The 18,422-nt window shown below is 45.4% G+C and overlaps 2 gene segments (V, D, J or C); both read left to right on the forward strand.

Annotated features, from left to right (window-relative positions):
* The window catches only part of LOC137563083 (Ig kappa chain V-III region MOPC 63-like), a 662,489-nt gene that overhangs the window by 539,037 nt on the left and 105,030 nt on the right, over positions 1 to 18,422 (forward strand).
* On the forward strand, positions 11,033 to 11,548 carry LOC137545480 (immunoglobulin kappa variable 3-15-like). The segment is given in 2 exon segments: positions 11,033 to 11,099; positions 11,232 to 11,548. Coding segments are annotated over 2 exon segments (372 nt in total).

Here is an 18,422-nt window from a genome sequence, read left to right on the forward strand (position 1 = left end):
ATCCCCGAAAGGTGCGCGTCACATCCGGTAGATTATGACGCACTTCCGGTTTTTCGCCATCTTGCGTTCCAGACAGATGGCGTGCGGCTCAGAGCAGCGTGCACTCGCCGCCATATCGGGGCATGCTACCTGTCACTCCTCCTCCGCACTTTCTGATTGGTTGGGACTGGGTCTATTTAGTCACAAGGACAGCAATAGGGTAGTACTCACTATTCCTGGATGTAGGTTTACATCCAGGATCGACGTTGAATGGGCACTTTAGTCTTCTGACAGGTATGGCACCCTATTAAATTATAACTTGGTATCTTACACAGGCTTATGTGATTTTCTCTTGGTGTGATGTATCTGAGTACCCATGTATGATCTATGATGCTACTTATGGGGGGATGCTGGGGACTATTATGGTTCATACAGCCCCCTACACTGTGATGCTGATCTGCAAGGTCTACTCAGAACTTACTCACTGGGTGTTTTTCAATGCTGGAATATAGATATGGTTTACACCTAAATTTGCACTCTGATAGATTATTAATACATATTTAACACGGACTTGTGGGAATTTTCTTTGGTATGATTATTTACTATCTTTTATCTGAGTACCCATGTATGCAATATGATGCTATATATGGGGGGACTGTGTGGACTATTTTTTGCTCATATAGTCCCCTACTTTGTGACGCTGATTTGCATGACTTGCATGGTTTACTTAGAGTTTATGCACTGGGTGTTTTTAATGCTGGAATTTGGATATGGGGACTCACATTTTGTATATATCATAATCTGTGGGTGATTTGCACATGTGGAAATATGTGCTTGATAGATCACAAATGCTACACGATTGGTGATGATGGTGGGGGAGATAACCCGCTGAATATGGCGTATATTTATGGGCTTATTTTTTGAATATCTTGAATATCTTTTAGATTGCGGACTTATGTTTGTTGATGGTCCACTGATGGTAAGATCTTTTATTATATTGGCCACTGTATCCTGATATACGCATGGATCTTGGTTGGTATGTAATTATTTGTACAATCTATATTGTGTTTTTGACAGATGTATATGTGTACCGTGTGCCTCTGAGGAAGCGGCTTTTGGCCGTGAAACACGTGTCAGGCAACCGTTCTTTCTTGCAATTTGGAAATCCAAAACTATTTTTGTTTTGTTTTTTTGTATTTTTGTATTTTTATTTTATGCTTATAATTGATGTAGGTAACTATGGGAGAGGGTGGGAGGAAAGGAGTTAATGTTTAATGTAAGTGTGGGTCTTCATTACAAATGAATGTAGGTGTAATTTTACTATTTGGCCACAAGATGTCCTCGTGCATTATAGCCTATTAGCGTACTATAAGTACACTAAACAGGAAGTAATGTGTTCATGCGTTATTTCGGAAGTTACAAATGATTGTGGCATCTCATTGATGCCGGCGATCATTCTCATGGGGACTTAGATTAATGAATGGGAACCGCGGCTGGTGGCAAGAACAGTGTTGGAAGTGAGCGTGGTAGCGAGCGGCTGCCATCCGCAAGCCATTGACGATTATCTACAGTGCTTGACAGGAACTGTCCTGCTCGAAATAGATATACTTTAGGAATCCACAGAAGTGGTTAAATAATAATAATAATGCCCCTTTTACTCTAGGGCACTTTTTTGTGTTGCATTACCCTTTCTGCATGCAGGGTTATGCAACAGCAAAGAAAAAGTATGGGGCCTAGTACACAAACCACGACGTTGGCGGCGAAGCGGAATAACGCAACTACAACCTAAAAGCCGGGATATCCAAGTGATGTACTTCCTGTCTAGTATGGAGTACGTCACTGGGTGTGGAAGGGCAAAGGGCATGCGGGGGACATGAGAGCGGCGTCTGGGGCCGGCGCTATGCATATGACCCTGTTGGCGCACCCTGCCACACGGTCATATTAATCGATTTTTTTAACTGCTCTGGCCGGGTATAAAACCAGCCTACAATGAGCATGCCTCCATTAATATATCAGTACCAGCTTTATGCCCATAAATAGGTGTCTGTGACAAGAGAACAGGTGAGTATGAGTGTCCCCTTCTGCTCCATTCACCAGAGCCCTATACATGTCTACATTGTTAGACACAATGAAGAAAGAGAAGGGGTTAAAGTGCTACTGCATAGAATGTTGTGCCAGTCTACATACAGTATTTTTACATTTTCTTTTCTTTTTTTTATGTTATCCTAATCCCTCATGTTCTCTCACCTTACCCAATAATTTATGTATTATTTATTATTTATTTGTTGTATTTATAAAGCGCCAACATATTACGCAGCGCTGGACATTAATTTAGGTTACAGACAATATTTAGGGGTGACAAACAGCAATATGACAATACAGGAATACATGCAAACCAGATCACACAGCACAGTATGAGTACAAGGTAATGCTTAGTCAGTCACTGGATGGGAGCATGGAGTTAGGCAAGTTAGGTTCACTCAAATGCATAGCATGGGTGCACAGTAATAGAGGTGCATGATCAGGTAGGACACAAAAGGAGTGAGGACCCTGCCCAAAGGCTTACAATCTAGAGGGAGAGGTAGGGACACGAGAGGTAGGGGACCAGAGTTCGGCTGTGGGTTTAGAGCAATTGTGAGGGGTGGTAGGCAAGAGTGAAAAGGTGAGTTTTGAGGGCCTTCTTGAAGGTGTTGAAGGAGGGGGCTACCCTAATGGGTGGAGGTAGGGAGTTCCATAGTGTCGGAGCGGCTCTTGAGAAGTCTTGGAGGCGTGCATGGGACTGGGTGATGCGGGGGACGGTCAAGCAAAGTTCATTGGAGGAGCGGAGTGAGCGGCTTGGTGTGTATCTCTGAGTAAGATCAGAAATGTAGGTTGGACAGGTTTTGTGGATGGATTTGTAGGTCAGACACAATATCTTGAATCTGATTCTGGACTGGATAGGAAGCCAGTGGAGGGATTCACAGAGGGGAGCCGCCCTGGTGGAGCGATGGGAGGAGTGGATAATTCTGGCAGCCGCATTCATGATGGACTGCAGTGGGGCTATTCGGGTCTTAGGGAGTCCAGACAGAAGGGCATTGCAGTAGTCGAGGCGGGAAATTATGAGGTAATGGATGAGGAGTTTGGTGGTGGCAGGGGTCAGGAAAGGGCGAATCTTCTATAACCGCCTCTCACAACTCCTCACAATCACACTGGCTGTATTTTCCTGGTCACAGTGCTGGAATCATACTATCTCAGTACTGCTCCTTCCCAGAATTCCTGTGGTGCCTCACAGATACTACTATTGTCCTCATTGCTTCTCCCCCTCCACATCATTCCAATATAGTCACAACTCTTGCTGTGCATGAGAAAAGGAGCACAATCTGTAATACTGGGAACACATGATGCGATGTCTGATTAAAGGGTAATCTGATGGGAAGTTGTATCGTGTGTACATGTCCAAACTGCTCCCGATCGATATTCTGATGATAACTTTGCCAAATTGATCCCTTTATCAATCAGAAACATATTGGACAGGTCAGAAATATCTCTCCGATTCCCATTGATTGGTCCAGAAGTTGCATCATGTGTTCCCAGAATAACAGCCCAGTCACTCTCCAGTTGGCTAAAGGAGGGGTGATTGACACATACACCACACCCACTCTAATTTTGGAGGCGGGTCCACTGTGATGATCTGACATCCCTCCTCCAGAAACTAATGCAACCCAGGCCAGAAGCTGCAGCCTGAACTTATTGGTGAATAAGGGCTTATTCACACTAAGGGAACCCTAAAAGCGCTTGTGCAATGATTCCCTATAAGAGTGTTCACATCTGAGCGGTTGGATTATGGTCTATTTACCAAGGCGCTGCCTGAACCATTTTGGGGGCGATTTGCCTAAATGGAAGGTATAGGGAAATTGCAAAATGCTTGAAAAAGTGCTTTGTATAGCAATTTCCCCAGCACTTTTATGAATAAATACATTGTAAATACATTGCAAGAATTTTAAATCAGGATGATACCATTTATTGGCTAACTTAAAAGAATAAACATAAGCAAGCTTTCGGCCTTGCAGCCTTCGTCAGGCTTACAATCCTGTATGCTTGCAGGCTGATGGTACAGACAGCTATATACAGTGGCTTGCAAAAATATTCGGCCCCCTTGAAGTTTTCCACATTTGGTCACATTACTGCCACCAACCAGAAACAATTTTATTGGAATTCCACATGAAAGACCAATACAAAGTGGTGTACACGTGAGAAGTGGAACGAAAATCATACATGATTCCAAACATTTTTTACAAATCAATAACTGCAAAGTGAGGTGTGCGTAATTATATAGCCCCCTTTGGTCTGAGTGCAGTCAATTGCCCATAGATATTGCTTGATGAGTGCTAATGACTAAATAGAGTGCACCTGTGTGTAATCTAATGACAGTATAAATACAGCTGCTCTGTGATGACCTCAGAGGTTGTCTAAGGGCCCGTTTCCACTAGTGCGGTGCGAATCCCTGGGATTCCACCGCTGACAAAAACGCATGCGGATGCGATTCCGCATGCGTTTTTTGCCGCGATTTCGCGTGCGAATTCGCATAGGCAGGGTCTATGTGAATTTAACCATGTCACTGCCTGGTCCAATTTGTATTACTTTGCGTGCGAATTCGCACGCGAAATCGCGGCAAAAAACGCACGCGCGGTTTCCCTATCAAATACATGGGCTGCGATTCGCCTGCATTCCTCACGCAGGCGAATTCTGCAGGCCCTACCGTGCAGAAAAATTCTGCACATAAAAACGTGCGTTTAAAAAGACAAGTGGAAACAGTCCCATCCACTTTCATTGACTATGCGAATTCGCATGCAGGCCACGCATGCGAATTCGCCCTAGTGGAAACGAGCCCTAAGAGAATATTGGGACCAACAACACCATGAAGTCCAAAAAACACACCAGACAGGTCAGGGATAAAGTTATTGAGACATTTAAAGCAGGCTTAGGCTACAAAAAGATTTCCAAAGCCTTGAACATCCCACGGAGCACAGTTCAAGCGATCATTCAGAAATGGAAGGAGTATGGCAGAACTGTAAACCTACCAAGACAAGGCCGTCCACCTAAACTCACAGGCCGAACAAGGAGAGCACTGATCAGAAATGCAGTCAAGAGGCCCATGGTGACTCTGGACGAACTGCAGAGATCTACAGCTCAGGTGGGGGAATATGTCCATAGGACAACTATTAGTCGTGCACTGCACAAAATTGGCCTTTATGGAAGAGTGGCAAGAAGAAAGCCATTGTTAGCAGAAAATCATAAGAAGTCCCGTTTGCAGTTTGCCACAAGCCATGTGGGGGACACAGCAAACATGTGGAAGAAGGTGCTCTGGTCTGGTCAGATGAGACCAAAACGGAACTTTTTGGCCAAAATGCAAAACGCTATGTGTGGCGGAAAACTAACACTGCACATCACTCTGAACACACCATCCCCACTGTCAAATATGGTGGTGGCAGTATCATGCTCTGGTGTGCTTCTCTTCAGCAGGGACAGGGAACTGGTCAGAGTTGATGGGAAGATGGATGGAGCCAAATACAGGGCAATCTTGAAAGAAAACCTCTTGGAGTCTGCAAAAGACTTGAGACTGGGGCGGAGGTTCACCTTCCAGCAGGACAACGACCCTAAACATAAAGCCAGGGCAACAATGGAATGGTTTAAAACAAAACATATCCATGTGTTAGAATGGCCCAGTCAAAGTCCAGATCTAAATCCAATCGAAAATCTGTGGCAAGATCGGAAAACTGCTGTTCACAAACGCTGTCCATCTAATCTGACTGAGCTGGAGCTGTTTTGCAAAGAAGAATGGCCAAGGATTTCAGTCTCTAGATGTGCCAAGCTGGTAGAGACATACCCTAAAAGACTGTCAGCTGTAATTGCAGCAAAATGTGGTTCTACAAAGTATTGACACAGGAGGCTGAATAATTACGCACACCCCCTTTGCAGTTATTTATTTGTAAAAAATGTTTGGAATCATGTATGATTTTCGTTCCACTTCTCAAGTGTACTCCACTTTGTACTGGTCTTTCACGTGGAACTCCAATGAAATTGATTAATGTTTGTGGCAGTAATATGACAAAATGTGGAAAACTTCAAGGGGGCCGAATACTTTTGCAAGCCACTGTACACACAACATCAAAAGGGGATACATAGATTTTTTGAAGCATACATACATGTCATTAAGATGCCTTAAAGAGGAGCTGTTAGGTATAAGGTCTCAGAGAAAAAAAAACACATATATCAGTAGCTAAATATTGGCTGTACTTACATTACATATGCATTTCACTGTCCACCACGTTTGGATTTCACAGAATTTTTATATAGTATTTGCAGAGAATGATGCTCCTGACAGCTCATGGCAGGTTCCATGTTTGTCTGTCTCCTATGAAGCCAATTGTGATGTCATATCCTCCCTGCTTCCTGATGATTCGACTCACAAAAAGATCCTAATGGACAACACTACTGTGCAGTGAATATTAATTAGCCATGTGGCTAGGAACAATAGCGGACTCATGCAGTGTACTCTAACGGAACATGTGCCCTGTGATTTTTCAGTGCTGTGAGTTTAGGCTGCTGTTACAAGCTGCTGTAACATGAGCCTGTAACTTCTCACTGTGAAAGCAGCCTTAGGGCGTGTTAGGGAAATGAAGGGGAGGACCCAAGGTAGTGCACTGGGGAGAAGAAGCAGCCCCAGAATGCTTTGCAGTATCTGTTATGCGTCCTGCGGCCTCCTTAGGAGCTTGGGAATAACAGCTTTGCTGTTCAGCACACATCAAAGTAAGAGAGATTTTTAACTTCAGTATTGCCTTTTTGGCTTCCTTCTAAACTGTTTAACACAGGAGAATAGAGGTTTAAATTATCTTTTGCAGCCTGACAGTTACTCTTTAAGTGAAACAGAACATCTAAATGGGGTGGGAGGTTGTTAGCTGAGATAAGACTCTTGTTTACACAATGTTCACAGACTTGGGAAGTAAGCTGTCACAGAGCCATCGTAAATTCCAAGTTCACAAGTTTAGCTATATAGGCTGAAAAAGAATTTTGGCATTAAATATCATCAGTGTCATACCAGCATGAAAAGTTTTTGTGCATACTCAAGAATTTGTCCACCGCTTTGACCCAATTTATACATTTTGTCTCTGCTATCAATCTGTCATTTGATGTTTTGAAGCCACCTTTCAGGGCAGTGACACGAAGCTCATATACTGTATGCTGTGTCCGTTGGAACGAAAGTGTGTAGCAACTGGGAGTTCAGATTTGGTATTGTTAATAGTGTGCCTGTGTCCATTCATACTGTACGTTTGTGCAGAGTTTGTCCAGTTTCTCCCACGTACATAACATTGGGGCATTAAGCTGCAAAGCCGAAAGCTTGCTTATGTGTATTCTTTTAAGTTAGCCAATAAATGGTATCATCCTGATTTAAAATTCTTGCTTTTACTGATGGCTAACATGGTACAATACCTTACTGCTACTGGTAAATACATTGTATTTATTCTTTTCAGGGTCTGGGAGTTCACTTCCTGACACAAGGCAGGAAGTGAACTCCCAGACCCAGAAAAGAATAAATACAATGTGTTTACCAGCAGCAGTAAGGTATTGTACCATGTTAGCCATCAGTAAAAGCAAGAAGTTTAAATCAGGATACCAAAACAAATCGCTCTGCAAAAGTGCTTAGAAAAGTGCTTTACAAAAAATCTTAGCACGCAGGTAAGCTCCGAGAGGAGCTAAAAAAAAAATCACTCACAAAATCTCAAAACGCTGGCGTCAGCGATTGCGATTTTAGATGTGAACAAGGCGAAAGGAAGGATTTAGGTTTGGGGACCCCTCCTTAGTGTCAGGAAAAGAAGAGGGATGATGGGAGGTAAAATAATTCATGTACATAGGCTTGTCTGTCTTTATCCCCTGTGTTAGTCATTTGTTAGAGCTCTTTTCCTCTATGAAATACAATCGCAATTGCACTCCAATGCAATGGTGGTGATCACTAATTTCCACTACTGCGATTACGAGTGAGGTACCATACACAGTATAGGAGCTGAATCGCACCCATAAATGCGTCTGGATGATGAATGCATTCAGGACAAAATAGCACCACTATCAAATTGCACTAATGGAAACAATTACCGCCATTTCCATTTTTTTTGCAATCCATTAGCAGTCAGAATCAGACTGCAAAACGCAAGCCCTTAGGGTTCTTTTACACTGTGTCAGTTGCTGTCAGTGGTAACTGATGTGCATAGTAATATACCTGTTTCCCTATGGCCTCTTTCACACTATGGGCTTGATTCACTAAAGCGTGCTAACACTTAGCACGACAGTGATAATCCGCTTTGCACGTGATATAATGCGCGCAAAAGTTTGCGCGCGTAAAGGTATGACTTAGCGCGAACAGCTTTACGCTTCGCGCAAAGTATAGTTATCACGCGCTAAGTATCATTATCATGTGAAGTCACTGCAGATCACACGAACGGTGTGTAGATAATGAATTATTACTGTATACAGTATATTACGCAGCGCGCGTTAAACTTTGCACGCGCCGTATTACATTAACTCACATGTTAATGTAAGCACCATTGCTGATTTCATTGCCAAACTCTATCTTATGATTGCGTGAAGTGCCATAGTTTTCAACGGCATTCCGCACTTAGCGCGTGAAGCGTAATGCCGTCCGCACAATAAAACTTGACACGCGAACGGTGGAAACTGTTCGCGCACATAATGCTTTGTGCGCTCGTTTGCGCGTGCAAAGCCTTTACACGTGATAACTGAGTTATCACACTTTAGTGAATCAAGCCCTATACACTGAAAAACTTTAAAGTGTACCAGAGGCAAAATAAACAAAATTGTTGTATACATACCTGGGGTTTCCTCTAGCCCAGTGATGGCTAACCTTTCAGAGGCCGAGTGCCCAAACTGCGACCTAACATCGACTTATTTATCTCCGAGTGCCAATGGGGGGGGGGGGGGGGGGTTGCGGCGCAGCGCCGAAAAATGGGCATGGCCATGATATTGTATGGCCGGAGCTAACGTTATGATGTAACAGCGAGGCATAAGAAAGCAGTGTTTCCGCCATGATGTGGTGAAATGAGGATTCGCATCATGGGTGTGCAGAAACTGTGTGATGCTATTTATTAGTATACCCGCCGTAACCCCAAAGCAGCAAATATAGCCAACTATGACCATTAAGGGCTCATTCACACTATGTGCTGCGCTGTCAGTTTTGACGCACCGCACATAATGTAAGATTCATATGGTAACATGAAAGTCAATAGACTTCCATGTTACCATTCACACTACAGGTGTGCGTTCCCATGCGTTACGTTGTAACGCATCTGGGAACATTTTAACGCACAACGCATACGTTTCCCCGATGGGTACAGCTGCCGACGTCCACGCTTTAGCGCACCACAATGTGCATTCCGTGCGATCACTGTGCGTTGGCAGCGCATGCATGAAATTGCATTCGTGCATACGTTCTGTAGTGTGAATGAGCCCTTAATAATAAATGCAGCAACAGTTACCCCAGACACCAGAAAATAAACGCAATGTGTGCAACATTTCAGCAGAAAATCATGCAATGTGGGCCACATTTCACCAGAAAACAAACGCAGTGGGCCACATTTCACCAGAAAATAGACGCAGTGGGCCACATTTCACCAGAAAATAGACGCAGTGGGCCACATTTCACCAGAAAATAGACGCAGTGGGCCACATTTCAAGAGAAAATAAACACAGTGGGCCACATTTCAAGAGAAAATAAACGCAGCGGGCCGCATTTCACTAGAAAACAAACGCAGCGGGCAGCATTTCACCAGAAAACAAACGCAGCGGGCAGCATTTCACCAGAAAACAAACGCAGCGGGCAGCATTTCACTGTAAATAAACGCAGTGGGCCACAATTCACCAGAAAATAAACGCAGTGGGCCACAATTCACCAGAAAACATACACAGTGGGCCACATTTCACCAGAAAACATACGCAGTGGGCCACAATTCACCAGAAAACATACGCAGTGGGCAGCATTTCACTGTAAATAAACGCAGTGGGCCACAATTCACCAGAAAATAAACGCAGTGGGCCACAATTCACCAGAAAACATACGCAGTGGGCAGCATTTCATAGTAAATAAACACAATGTGGGAAACATTTTAGCAGAAAACTACACAGTGGGCCGCATTTCACCTGCAAAAAAAAGTTATGTACTCACCTGACAGAAGTCTTCCCTCTCGGCTGGGCTCTGGCGCGCATCTTCCCCGGATCTTCTGCAGCTGAGTCTCCCGCGCTGCTGCTGACAGGCAGAGTGCAGGGCTATGGGAAGATGGCTGCCGCCGAAGCCCTGTACTGGAGACACAAATAGTCTCCAGTACAGGGCTTCGGGACGGCAGCCATCTTGCCGTAGCTATGGTCTGCCTCCCGGGAGACTGCGGGGCTGCGGGCTATGAACTGGTCTAGTAGACGCTGCGGCCAGTTCATAAGCAGCGGTGGCGTGCCAGCAAATTAGGCTACGCGTGCCGAGCCCGGCACGCGTGCCATAGGTTCGCCACCGCTGCTCTAGCCCCATGGGCACGGATCGCTCCCACGCCGCCGTCCTCGGTCTTCTCCAGCTCCGGTATCGGGTCCTGTTAGTTCTGCCAGTCGCAGCCAGTCTGCGCAAGAGGAGGTGAGCTCTCTACGTATCTCTGGCGGCCGCCAGACAGATACACAGAGGGCGCACTTCTCTGCTCTCTGGTTTCCTTGGTCTCTGGTTTCCTTTAAGCTTTTTCACAATACACTCCTATGGAGGAAAGTAACGCAACACATACTGTACTAATACATACCAACACATTAAAGTGAGCTGAATGAAAATTAAGGTAGTGTAAAATTGTTTTTTTTTTTAATATTATATGAAGCTGGGCTTACTGGAGTGATATATAAGAAAGCACTGATTTAAAACAGTCATTTAAATAACCACAATATTTGCATATACAGAGTCCCTGGTGTGTCTCCTCCCCTGTCACCCTCTATATAGATGTCATTGTACAGGAGACGTCTGCTAGTTTGTATCTGACCCCCCAGAAACATGAAGATGGTTTCTCCCAGTTATCTGCTGGCCGTCATCTTCATTTCTATTCAGGGTGAGAAATGAGGCTCCTCCCATCATTCTGTGCACATCCATCTGTAAATTGTACAATACATACACACATCAGCACTGATAGGAAGACAGACAGACATGTATGAATAATGACCGTGTCTCTTCCCATCCTCAGGATCCTGTGGGCAGATTGTGATGACTCAGACTCCAGAGCATATCTCTGTCTCTCCAGGAGAGAAGGTCATCATCTCCTGTAAACCCAACGCAGATACATATAACTATGGAGCCTGGTACCAACAGAAATCAGGAAAGTCTCCAACACTTCTCATCTATAGTGCAGCCACCCGACACACAGGAGTGCCAGAGCGCTTCACTGGCAGCAGTGCTGGATTTCCTTACACACATTACACTCTGACAGTGACTGGTGTGAAGGAGGAAGATGAAGCTGTCTATCACTGTCAGCAGCATTATACCACCCCACTCACACAGTGATACAGAGCCGTACAAAAACCTTCTTCCTCTTTTATAAGCCAATATAATGACATGAGAAATAACACACAGATTTTCTGGCTGCTGGCAACAGCAATATCAACAATAAATAACAATCATTAACCTCCCTGGCTGTATGATTATTTCCGGATTTAGGGTTTAAAAGCGGTGACATTTTTTAGCATGCTTTCAGACCCTAAAATCCAGAAATAATCATCCTCCACAGAGATCTGCGGCAGCCCAGCATTTACTCACCTTCAAGGGATCCAGGACTGCAATTCTCCCTCCCTCCTCCAGGTGGTGCTGTAACCCTATAGTGAGATTGCCGCCTGACAACAAATGGCAATCTCCCCAGAGGGATACAGAGCTTACAAGGACAGGAAGGTGAATGGGTGGAGGCGTCTGGATCCCCCGGGAGGTGAGTTAAATTGCCTGTTGTGAGCTATACTCTGCATAGATCTCCCGGCAGCTACCTCAAGTCAGCCTCTGAACTGCGGTTTCCCATCCCGAGGCTGCCGCCAGGGAAGTTGATAGGAATCTGTGAACTTTTTTTTTTTTTATTTAGTACTAGATGGAAAAAAAAGTATTATTGTTTTATTTTAGATTTGTATTCCCGTAACCAAAAAGGGGGTGGAGACAAATACAAATGTCACCGGAAAATGTAAACTGCAGCCATTCTTACACTGTTAATGGTAGAGTTCTCAAACTTTGCACAGTTGGTCATTGGGTGACTAGGATTAATATTCAGAAAAGTGGGTGGAGCCTATAAAAGCCAATCAAAATTCACCTATTGATTTTCAAAGGGAATATGTAATTGCTGCCATTCTTGCACTGTTAATGGCACAAGCCTCAAACCTGCTATTCTTGCTCTGTTAATTGCACAAGCCTCAAACCTGGTACAGTTGATCATTGGGTGACTGGGGTTCAATTTCAGAAAGGGGGTGGAGCCACAAACAGCTAATCCGATTTGTTTCATTCCAATGCAAATTATTGATGTCAAACACCGCAAAGCTCACAACCTTGGTAATTGGTATCATCCTGATTTAAAACTTCTTGGTAATTAAGTAATTGATTAATTGTGTGCTAGGGTTAGAAAAGTGGGCACAGCCAACACCAGCCAAATACATAAGTGGGCAACAGGAGGTCATAAGTGGGCGGAGACAAATACAAATTTTACTAGCAAAATGTAAACTGCAGCCATTCTTTTTTTTTTTTTTTTAATATTCTTTTATTTAGTATCTTCATGTCAATTACACGTTTCAAATTCAATCAAGGCGAAATACAATGTGTCAAATGTGTATTACATACAGAGTTTCAGAAAGCATATCGGTCTGAGTCCTTATAGGAGGAAATCTTTTAACTCGTGGCTCGTCTTAGATAATGTCATAAGTAGGATAATGAAATCTGCCACTGCGTCATTTGCTAATACTTCCATATCTTCCAGTATATTGACATAAAAACCTATGTTTTTTTTAACATTTTGTTTTATCTTAACTCCAAACTATTCTCGAATAGAGCCAATGAGTGCTACACAAAGCAGTGCAACACCTGGCCTCCAGCGAGAGCAACATTAACCATAACAATGGAGACACATCCAGACACAATGAGTGACACCTCTGTAAGATAGCACAAAAGTTAGAGTAATTCCACCAATCCAGGGTAGCTGTGTATCATATGTATGTGGTCTATCTCTCTGCACACCCACTGCTACTCAGCTCCGCCTAGTCCCCTCCCTCTAGAACCTTATTAAAGTCCTCTGACTCCCGGAACACATTCCAGAATGTCCAAGTTTTGCGGAATGCTTCTTCCCTATTCAGTGCAATATGTGCTAGATCCTCCATACTGCGTATATAGTCCATCTCCGCCACTATTTCTGATGAGCAGGGTATTGTGGTCGTTTTCCATTTTCTCACCAGTAGGCACTTGGCTGTGTTTAGTATATGTCTCACTATTGACCTTTTGTATGCCCTTAGTGACCATTCATTCTGGTGTAGCAGATAAAACTCTGGTGTGAATGGGGTATCTCTATCTGTTACGTGTCTAATTAGTCGTTCTATTTTGGCCCAGAAGTCTTTAAGGAGAGGGCATTCCCATAGGATATGAAACAGGCTTCCGGTTGTCCTCTGACATCTCCAACATTTATCCTCTGTGTTTGGAAACATACTGTGTAATCTAGAGGGGGTATAGTTGTGACAGTATTTTAAAGTTAATTTCCTGTATCCTACAGGATAGGGAAGACTTGTGGGTAAAGATACAGATATTTCTCCTCTGCTGAGGAGAGAAAGACTTGTGTAGAATACCCTCCCATTTATCAAAGTATGGAACTGATTGGTCTTGCTGTTCTATCAGAAGGATGTATAGTTGGGAAAGCGTTTTTTTGACTGGGCCCTCTCATGTGCATAGTTGTTCAAAATCAGTTTTCTGTCTGAGGTGTGAAGGTCTAATTCCTTCTCTATTGAGTAGATATCTGATTTGAGAGAAACCCCACCAATCGAGATCTGGGTTCTGGGCCATTTGTTTAATGTCATCTAGTAGTCGCCATTCCCCTTGGTGGACTAGGGAGGACAAGGTTATGTTCTCTGTCTTAGCCCACGTATTATGTGGTCCCACTCCATATTGCATTGACACATTAGGGTTATCTATTGGGGAGAACATAGGCGATGGCCAGGGTGATATGTCAGGCAATGACCGTAGTCGAAAAAAGAGCTGTACTGTGCGCCTACAGAGAGAAGGCAAATCAAACCCCTTGGGCAGGGATTTTGTGGACCAGAGCAGATTAGTTAATTTTCGCTTGGACATTTCTTGTTCCATGTTCGTCCATTGTTTGTACCTCCCATGTCTACACCAGTCAACCACCCTCGTCAAGACTGCTGCTTGGCAGTATAGAGTCACATTTGGCACCGCTAAGCCCCTGTGATGAAACGCGGAAAAGCCGCTGTCTCTCAAGGCGAGGCGGCTGTTTCCGCGTCCAGCATGGCGTCACAACGTGGAAAAAACGCTGCATGCCGCTTAGGCAGAGCGGCGGAATCCGCATTGGGAACGGCGGAATCCGCATTGGAGGCGGCTCCCGCACTCAGTTCACTGGATACATTGCAAAACAGTACTGGTGTGGCTGGGACTGATAGTCCACCAAGATTCAGACTTACACGCGCGCGAGCACAGAGGCAGAGTTTAAATAGCAGTTAGAAGGGTGTCGGCTGACCAGCTGGGTCAGCTGACAAATTCCACTGCTCCCATTGGACCAGCAATTAGGGAGGTCCTGGAAAGGTCCTAGAGTATATATACTGCTGGTTGTTCACTTGCTCTTTGTCTGGCGTGCGATCACATATGTGGGAGCACCCAGATCCGTAGTCAGATCCGCAAGTGTGCCGGGACCAGCTGGAGCTGTAATCCTACACTTAGCTAGATTCTGTTGATAGCTAAAGTACTAGTTTGATTGTGATTATCTGTTATGACGTTTGCCTGCCTAGACTATCCTCCTGAACTCTGATCTTGTACCTCGATATTTCTGATACTCTGTTGCCGAACCCCGGCTCGTTCTTTGACTCTGCTTCTGCCTCCTGATTTTGTACCCCGATATATCTGATACCCCGTTGCTGAACCCTGCCTGTACTTTGACTCCGCCTTTGCCTCCTGATCTTGTACTTTATCTGTCCATGTGTGTACGACCTGGCTTGTCCGACCCCGAGAACCGACCTTACTGTTAGAGGCGGTTCCTCGCTCTGTTAGTGATCCTTCCTTTCAGTCTGTCCTTCCTACTGTCAGTCTGACTCCTCCCGTCTTGGAGAGCTCAAGTCTGCGGAAGGAATCTGTGCAGTTCTCCTTGCTGCACTGAGGCCTAGTCCTCAAAGTGTTACAGTTACACCAAACACTACACTCTACTCAGGTGAACAGAGGTTAGCTAGTATATCGGATTATCAGTGATACTGCAGATCACGTATAATCTGGTATACATCTGTATTTCCTGTGATACTGCAGATCACTGGTAATCAGATCCTCTCTGTGCTTCACCGATCGTTACAGAACGCCAGACCAAAAATACTGATGGACGCACAAGCTGACCCTCTGTCTGTGCTTGCCACTTCGGTGGATAACATCCATCAAGCACTGGGCCAGCACAAAGCCTTAATTGATGCTCTTAAAGGCTCTGTGCAAACCCTTCAGACGTCAGTTGATTCGGTGCGATCCCCTCCTAGTGATGACATACGTATGCCCGTACCTGATAAGTTTTCCGGCCACAATTCTGACTTCCGGAATTTTAGGAGTAGAGTGTTGTCATATTTCGAATTGAGACCCCGATCATCGGGGACTGAGACCCAACGGGTCATTTTTATTAAAACATTGTTAACCGGTGACTCCCAGACCTGGGCATACAATCTGCCTCCCACAGATACAGCTCTGACCTCAGTTGAGGAATTTTTTAAGGCTATGGCCGTAATATACGACGACCCTGACCTTGCGGCAACCTCTGAGCGGAAGCTCAAACTTTTGCGCCAAGGCAGAGGGTCGGTCGAGGATTACGCGGCAGAATTCCGTAGGTGGTCCGTCACCGCTAGATTTGACAATTTTGCCCTGATAGATTACTTCCTGTCTGGGCTATCTCCGACCTAATGTTAACTGTACCTGAGCCCAAGACAGTTGATCAGGCCATATCATCGGCCATTCGAGTTGATCGCAGGCTACGTCATCAGAGGCAGGCTAGGGGCAGTCACCGTGTCAGGGTGACTTCGTACGCGGCACCATCCGCTACTCCCCTAGTAACACCTTATCCGCCTGTCTCAACCTCTCTGGCCTTGCCTCCGCCCGAACCAATGCAGATTGGTCGAGCGAAACTGCCCGAACAAGCCGGGAAACGAGTCTGCCTAGGAGTAGTGGGGGGTGACACCCTAGGCACGCCATTCTCACCCCAAAAAGAGAAAAGATTGCTTCTCCCCTGTATGATTACATGGGATAATAAGTCTGTAGCCACTGAGGCTTTTATTGATTCGGGCTCAGCGGCTAATTTTATGAACACTGAATTTGCTCGGGAGTTGGGTATTCCTCTCACTCCAGTGAGTCCCCCCATTCAGGTCACGGCAGTAGACGATTCCCCTCTGCAACGGAATCGTTCCCTGTCACAGACACCGCAGGTGAAGGTCACCTTAGGGGTACTGCATGGGGAACATCTACAGTTTTTTGTATTGCATATGTCAACCTCCACTATCATCCTAGGCATGCCGTGGTTACAAGCCCATTCTCCACAAATAGACTGGGCTACGGGTCAGATAACCAGATGGTCCGATCATTGTCACCAGCACTGTTTAGGGAGGGTGACTTTGGGCCAAACCAGGGTTCAGGTGGAGGGGGTTCCTGAACAGTACATGGAATATGCTGACGTATTTTGTCCCAAGGCAGCGGATAAGTTACCCCCACATCGCCCTTTCGACTGTCCCATTGATCTCCGTCCGGTTGTGTACCTCCCCGGGGTCATTTGTACAATCTGTCAGGGCCCGAAAAATTGGCCATGCAGGAGTACATCCGTGAAAATTTGGCCAAGGGTTTCATTCGCCCGTCCCGGTCCCCTGCTGGAGCAGGGTTCTTTTTTGTCAAAAAGAAAGATGGAGGCCTGCGACCCTGCATCGATTATCGCGGTCTCAACAAGATTACTGTAAAAAATCGCTATCCGTTGCCACTGATAGATGATTTGTTCACTCAGATTACGGATGCTAAAATCTTTTCTAAGCTAGACTTGCGGGGCGCGTACAATCTGGTACGCATAAGACGGGGCGATGAGTGGAAAACGGCCTTTAATACACCAGACGGGCATTATAAGTACCTGGTGATGCCCTTCGGGCTATGTAATGCTCCGGCCGTTTTTCAGGAACTCATTAACGAGGTATTCCGGGAGGTGTTGGGGAAATTTGTTCTGGTTTATCTTGATGATATTCTTATCTTCTCCAACAACCTCGCTGAACATAGAAACCATGTGAGGTTTGTGTTGAATCAGTTAAGGCAGAACTCGTTATACGTAAAACTTGAGAAGTGCATCTTTGAAGTAACATCTGTCGCTTTCTTGGGGTACATAATCTCCACCACGGGCCTATCTATGGATCCTGCCAAGGTCTCCGCTGTTCTGGAGTGGCCACAACCGGTTGGGTTGAAATCCCTTCAGCGCTTTCTTGGCTTCGCCAACTACTATAGACGGTTTATAAAGGGGTACTCCACGGTCATTGCTCCCCTTACCTGTCTCACTAAGAAGGGGGCAGATACCACCCACTGGTTTCCTGAGGCTTTACAGGCTTTTGCCACCCTGAAGGGCCTATTCTGTTCAGCACCCATCCTCAGACATGTGGATGCCTCTTTCCCGTTCATTGTAGAGGTAGATGCCTCGGAGGTTGGGGTGGGGGCTGTGCTGTCTCAGCGGTCAGGCTTGCAGGGTAGATTGCACCCGTGTGCGTATTTCTCTCGCAGGTTCTCCCCTGCAGAGAGGAATTACGATATTGGCAATAGGGAGCTTTTGGCCATCAAGTTGGCTTTCGAGGAATGGCGACATTGGTTAGAAGGAGCTGAGCATACCATCACGGTTTACACTGATCACAAAAACCTAGAGTATATCGAGGGGGCTAAGAGGTTGAGCCCGCGCCAGGCTCGGTGGTCGCTGTTCTTCTCCAGGTTTAGTTTCATTATTACGTACACTCCAGGTAGCAAAAATGTTAAGGCGGATGCGTTATCCAGGTGTTTCGAGTCAGAGGCAGCACAGCCCTCCGTTCCAGAGACCATTGTTCCTCAGAGGTTGATACTGGCAGCAACTGGAACTTGGGAGGACTGGAAGGAGACTTTGACTCCCTTTCAGCAGGACAACCCGGAAGGGAAGCCCGCAGGGGTTTTGTTTATTCCT

Source organism: Hyperolius riggenbachi, chromosome 1 (assembly GCF_040937935.1).
Source record: "Hyperolius riggenbachi isolate aHypRig1 chromosome 1, aHypRig1.pri, whole genome shotgun sequence".
NCBI classification, from domain to species: domain Eukaryota; kingdom Metazoa; phylum Chordata; class Amphibia; order Anura; family Hyperoliidae; genus Hyperolius; species Hyperolius riggenbachi.